Source organism: Sinocyclocheilus rhinocerous, unplaced genomic scaffold, assembly GCF_001515625.1.
Source record: "Sinocyclocheilus rhinocerous isolate Xijiao unplaced genomic scaffold, SAMN03320098_v1.1 scaffold61, whole genome shotgun sequence".
NCBI classification, from domain to species: domain Eukaryota; kingdom Metazoa; phylum Chordata; class Actinopteri; order Cypriniformes; family Cyprinidae; genus Sinocyclocheilus; species Sinocyclocheilus rhinocerous.
Genome location: NW_015640445.1, coordinates 2,609,029 through 2,615,623, shown reverse-complemented (window position 1 = coordinate 2,615,623; position 6,595 = coordinate 2,609,029). Strand labels below are relative to the sequence as shown.

The 6,595-nt window shown below is 42.0% G+C and overlaps 1 protein-coding gene across 4 annotated transcripts in view; it reads right to left on the bottom strand.

Moving 5' to 3' along the window:
* Positions 1 to 6,595, bottom strand: part of LOC107752767 (protein EFR3 homolog B-like) — a 27,479-nt gene that overhangs the window by 15,556 nt on the left and 5,328 nt on the right. For 2 of the 4 annotated variants that reach the window (XM_016568819.1, XM_016568820.1), the window contains exons 1-5: positions 4,097 to 4,211; positions 3,693 to 3,777; positions 2,259 to 2,335; positions 1,076 to 1,203; positions 825 to 975 (exon numbers count right to left, since the gene is read on the bottom strand). In XM_016568819.1, coding sequence (XP_016424305.1) covers positions 825 to 975; positions 1,076 to 1,203; positions 2,259 to 2,335; positions 3,693 to 3,777; positions 4,097 to 4,165 — 510 coding nt within the window. In that variant the 5' untranslated portion in view covers positions 4,166 to 4,211. Of the gene's footprint in view, positions 1 to 824; positions 976 to 1,075; positions 1,204 to 2,258; positions 2,336 to 3,692; positions 3,802 to 4,096; positions 4,212 to 6,595 lie in introns of those variants that run through there. The other 2 variants (XM_016568822.1, XM_016568821.1) reach the window with 2 other exon arrangements.

Sequence of the window (6,595 nt, the reverse complement as noted above, 5' to 3'; positions counted from 1 at the left end):
TATATATTTATATTCATATCTTTTTTTTTTACATCAATTATTTATTATAAATATATTTAATATACAAACATAACATATTTTTCTGAAATATATACATGCATGCGTGTATTTATATATAAATAATAAATATACACAGTACACACACATTATGTAAACAAAAACCTTTTTTGGATGCGATTAATTGCGATTAATCGTTTGACAGCACTACTACATATATATAGAAAGTTCAAAATAACAGCATTTATTTTAAATAGAAATCCTTTGAAACATCACTTTTGTACAATTTAATGCATCCTTGCTGAGGATACATTTTATTTTAAGACTAGACAAGACTGAAAATTCAGCTGTCATCACAGGAATAAATTACATTTTAAAATATACTGAAATAAAAAATAATAATAATTGTTTTAATTAATTATATATATATTCTTAATTTGTAACTGAACTGAACAAGACTGAAAGCAGCAGTATATTTAGGAGATGTGACACTGTGGGAATTTGATTGGCAAGGAGGGCTTTATATTTAATATAGTTTGGATGTGCTTGATTGAGGTGAAGCCAAAATGTTACAGCTTTGCACTCTGTGTAATCAAGCGGATTGAGCTTTTGAAACTTCTTAGTTCTGGTCTGATCCTCCGAGATCACTGCAAGACTGACTCCTGAACCCATGGTGTTGATGCAGCAGCCACATCTCCCTCTGTACTGCAGAGACGCCCGACTCAAGCTAGATTTATCAAGTGATCATTTCCACATGGTGTTCTAAATCTGTAACTACATCAATAGGGGCTGTAAGTGAATTATGAAAGGCAGTAAATTTCACTCACTGAGTTAGTGCCCAGGATCTGTAAATTGGGTTTGTCTGCCTCCAGCAGCTTGCGCACCATAGTAAGGAAACTTTCCACAAAAAGGTTTATACTCTGACAGTGACAGGCCATCAGCAGCTGGTCCAATGCCTCCATCGCAATACAAACATACCTGTGAGACACACACACTGCCCAGTGATGATCACAGATTATTATGTCGGGTATAAATCACAGAGCCAGGCAGAAACAATCACTGCATTTTTTGTTTATACCCATATCTATGCCGGGCAACGTCTCTGGATAGTCTCTCTGACAGGTAGGCACCGATACGGTCTAGTTTCTCCGGAGCAGACAAGGCGTAAAAAGTAAGCTTCTCCATGTTAGCTTTCACCAAACCGTCCTTTACACAAAGACAAGACAGGCAGATAGACAGAGAGCAAGAGAACATTGAAAAGAGGCCTATTAGAGAAAGACATAAGAAGAAAAATGAACCATAAAATCATTTTAAACTTGTCTCTACCCAAAAAGAATCTTCCATAGATGATTGATCTTCTATTCTGAGTCTAATGCAGATCCTAATACAGATTCTTAAGCTTGTCTCATAATTCAGAAGACAGACAGATTCAAACAATTTCCATTTTTGTGCTTTAACCTCACATGGTGCAATATGTGACGAGGGGTTCTTTATACAATTAGGCTTTTATTTGTAACCTGTTAAATTACTTAAAATATAATTTGCATTAAATTATCAGTGCATTTTTCATTTTACTCTTTTAATTTATTTTATAGTATTATCATATATAACACCTATCTTTGTTGTTTTTTTCTTCTTCCCAGTATTACAATATTTGATAAACATTTTAATATTAGATAAAAAATTTTAGTGCAATTTAAACTTTTTCTAATAAATATAATTCCAAAACCGTAAAAAGGAAATAAAATAAAAAATAGTGGCATACAACTACACTGTAAAATATCAGTTAAAGTAAATAAAGATTTTAAGTACATTTTACAAGATTATAATTTCAGTCTCTCTATTTAAAAATAGCTTCTGTGTAATTAAGGATTGAAATTTATTAGCAATTTTTTTTTTCATATTACTAAGCAAACTAAAAATTGAAAATATGTACGTTGTAAGAAATTAACCAAAAAAAAACACAAAACCACACTTTATTTCTTAATTTTAAAATACCTTTTGTAAATTCTTTTTATTTTCTCTCATATTTTCCGAACCCCAGCATGAAAATCCCTGAAACAGACAACTTGTCTGTTAAATCAGGCAATCAGGTGAGCATGCAGCAGATCTGCGACGCCACAGTGGCTCTAAAACTAATGAATGTCACCATTGAAAGCCTATGTCTACATCACTGCATTGATCACTTATGGCTGATAACCACTAGAAACCTAGTGAAGCATTCCTTTCTCTGGCTCAGCTTTTATTTCATCTGACCTCACCTCAGGGTCCTCAGGAAAGATGTTATCCACCAGTCTCTTATAACGGGGTCTCAGGGCCCCACAGCATCCACAAACACCTGAAACAATTGGATAAAGTCAATTAGAGCGGCAGTAATATAAAAGAAGACCCTAACACAATAACTGAGCACACAAGGAGAGAAATAATACATGTGAAGTAAAAAAGGAAGTTTGGAAGGCTATCTCTCCAGACTCCTTTGTTTACCTCATCTCCGGGATGTAGGGCAGTATTGATTAAGAGTCTTTGTAATTATACTCAACGTGAGGTTTATTTATTGCATCGACACATTAAATGAATTAGACCTGTGTTCTGTAATCTAGTAAGTGAGGCCAGTCGATTCAGGGGAAAGGCATTAATCTGTATTTAGGAAACGTCTGCAGCTTGGTGTGCCAGTTAAATGTCTTTGAAAAGAATCTGTTGAAAGCATTTAGAATTGTTTTGGTTTTAAACCGGCACTTGAAAGCCCATTAAAGACTTATACAGATATATAAAGGGACACATTGTAAAAAAGGTAAAAAGGATAATTTATCAATTGTCAATAATTTGATGCAAATGATTTCAGGAGAATAATAATATTTTCATTTTCATTTTAAAATAAGATTGAATATGTTAACATTAGCTACTGCGTTCGGTAATATGAACTATCAATGAACAACAATTTTTTTCAGCATTTATTAATATAGTTTAATCAGTGTTATTTTTGTATTATTTTTTATACTATTATAATATTTATAATTAGCTTTTATTTTTATATTTTCAGTTAACATTTAAATTCAAATTGAAGTTTTAGTCATTTTATTGTCATTTTTATGTATTATTATTTCTATTTAGTTTTAATTTATTTTTATTTTTATTAATTTTAGGACTTAAACATATTTATTTCATTTAATTGCCAAGGCAACATTTTTAAGTTTTTCATCTAATATTTAAATTTTATTTAATCTTAATTTCAATGACTGAAAATGATTTTAATATTTTTAGTTAATAATAGCAACACTGAGATAACCTTAACTATAGCAGTGTAGCAATATACTCCATTAATACTCCATCTATCCATTTTAAACAACTTTTTTTGTAATTATACATGTTTTTAATGAGTTCATATTAACTGAAAGAGACTACATGGAATATATATATATATATATATATATATGTAATTATATGAATATGTAATATATGTTCTTTTAAAAATGAATTTGTCATACTGCAGGGCTATTTAAGCAACCTGCAGGAAGGTAAAATGAGATTAAAATTGTTGAAACTGACCAGTCACTGAATCTAAAATACACACTTTTCCTTATACATTTATAACTTAAAATACTGATGCTGAATAAAAACAGTTAATATAAATGTTGCTTGTCAACTACCCAATTAAAACTCCACAAACATGGTTTTTCAGACACACACAAACCCACTTCTGGGTGGATGAGTCAGAAGCAGCACCTTGGCAGGACCCCTGGGAAGGATAAGGCTGTTTACACCACTACCATAGTGAAAGAGCTTCGTCATGGAGGAAAGTAAACAAATCAGAGCAGGCGGAGCGATCAGACAGCAGCGCTCAACCACCCCCACAAAACTGACAAAGGCAACAAATATTAAGGATCATATCATACACGATATGACGAATACGAGCAAAATAGTGTGTATAGAAGGATATGATAGAGCAGACAGATATTAAACTACCTACAGTATATCTATCAGTTAGCGCATCAGTTTACAAAACTCACTCAACTTTGTTTTTCAAATGCAACACAAGGTTGGCGTAGGTTTATTGACTCAAGCCTGCTGTCCGACTAGCTATTGTCAAGCTGCCGTTTACCGAGATCGTGATTGGCAATTCCGCTGTGATTGGATGGACGGGAGAGGAGCTGGAGTGTGAGTCACACATTGGCACACCTGGTAGTGTTTTGACACTTCAGCGTGACACCTCTACGCCTAAAGCAACTGAAGCAGAAGCAGAAGCAAAAGAAAAAAAACCTGACAGTCGACACTGAATATTTCCACCCACACACTCAAGACTGCTCTTGAATCTCATGCTCTCCCAGTTCCCTTTCAGTCGGTCACTCTCGACGTCACGTTGGTGACTGACGAATTGGAATCTCGCTTAGAGAGACCAATCTACTTCCGAGTGTAAACTAAACGAGCCAATGCACATTGGCATGCGATAATTGCATCCAGTTGCTGCTGATCACAGCGTGAGCATAAAAAGGCAGCCGGTGCAACGCATACCAGCTTTTCGCTTCGGAGCCTAGCGACAACATCGTTCTGCTCCTACCAAATTGCTTTGTGTGTGACGAGTCTAGCGCGCTCTAGGGAGCTTTTTGTGTTGGCGGATGGCGCTTCAGCAGTGGTCGTTCCTGTGTCGAGTGGGTTGCGCACTTCAGGCTGCACTACCCCCTGTCGTGCTGCAAGCGGCCATTTCCCCTGTGCGCCTCAGCACCTAAAAGAGCATTTCCCTGAAAGAGCCTATTTCTCTAAAAGAGCTTACACGGGTGCGTCTTTGCAAAGACGACGGATCATCTTTTTAAAGATGCCGTTTCACCCGTGCGTTTCTGGATGCGGTCGTTACCTGGCGCCGGGTTATGGTCACGATCGCTGCCTAATGTGTCTGGGCATTAAACACGCTGAGGTGGCGTTAGTGGAGTCATGTTGAGGCAACCAGTTGAGCCGCCAAAGGAACACGCTGGGCCCTCTTCTAAGAGCGTACCAGCGGTATCCTTCGGTGCTCCTCCCGACGACCGCATGTCGGTCACTGCATCGGAGGGAGAGCTTTCTGGAGAGGAAGATTCGGCTGCGCTGCCGCGCCCTCCAGGATGGTGGCAAGGCCTGAATCGGATCCGGAGATGTCGGCTATGCTTTCCCGGGCCGCCGAGAGAGTAGGGCTCGAGTGGAAACCTCCACCGCGTCCCGAGCCCTCGAGGTTGGACGATTGGTTTCTTGGGGTGGCACGCGCTGGTTCTCAGCGCCCCGCCTTTCTTCCTGGAGGTGCATGAGGAGTTCACCAGGTCATGGACGGCATCTTTTACTGCCGGAAACCGACCTGCTGGTTCCTCCTCCCTCACCACCCTCGACGGGGGTGCAGCTAGGGAGTATATGGCGATCCCCCCGGTGGAGCGGTCGGTAGCGACGCAGTTGTGTCCTAAGACCACCTCCTCCTGGCAGGGTAACCCGCCGCTCCCCTCCCAGGCCTGTAGGCATTTGTCTGGTCGGACCGGCGGTGCTTATACGGCTTGTGGAGAAGCTGCCTCCGCCTTACCCGCTATGGTGTTACTGCAGGTTCATCAGGCCAAGGCACTGAAGGGCCTGCACGAGAGTGGTCACGATCCGGAAGTTCTGAAAGAGCTCCGAACCGCTACTGACCTCGCGTTCTGAGCAACGAAGGTCACCGCGAGTTCTCTGGGTCGTGCGATGTCCACACTTGGGGTCCAGGAGCGCCATCTCTGGCTGTGTCTGATCGACATGAGGGACGCCGACAAAGTTCAGTTCCTCAATGCCCCTGTGTCCCAGAACCGGCCTCTTCTGAGCTCTGCCCAGCAGTTTTCGGCTGCACAGAAGCAGACTGAGGCGATTCACATCCTGCCCTGGAGGGCAGCTGCTGCCTCCACCCGTCCGCCGGCCGCAGCGTCCCAGCCTGCTCATTGCCGAGGGCGGCCCCCCTGCGTCCGTCCCCGCTCCCGCGCCACATCCGCAGCAGCCTCGAGCAAGCGGTGCCGTGGAGCTTTGCGTAGGCAGGCTGCCCCGCCCGTCCAGGCCCCCGTCAAACCTGGCGGTGAGCAGAAGAGCAAGAGGCCCAGGGACGGGCGACCCAGAGAGGGAGGAATCTGCTCTTTGGGGGATGGTGAATGCACCTCTCCCTCCCCCGGAGGAGGGCCAGGTGAAGAATATGGAAAATCTCGACGCGAGAGCAGTTTTCACTGTCCCAGGAGGGCACAGAGAGTCGCGGACGGATCAACACCGGACCACACTCATCCTCCTCCATCGCCAGCAGGCAGCAGCGGGCGGTTCGAGAGCGTCAACAAAGGCCCTACTCACGCACCCTCTGCCAAACTGTGGAACCAGGTAAGCATGCGGACCATCAGCCTCGGCTATGCGATTCAGTTCGCCCGGCGTCCCCCCAAGTTCAGTGGCATCCACTTCTGTCTTTTGAGTGGAGATCGCAGTTCTACTGGCGAAGGATGCGATAGAGCCGATACGGGGTTTTACAGCCCTTACTTCATTGTACACAAGAAAGACGGTGGGTTACGACCAATCTTGGACCTGCGTGCCCTTCACCGGTTACCGTTCAAGATACCGACGAAGATGCGCATCTTCGGGTGCA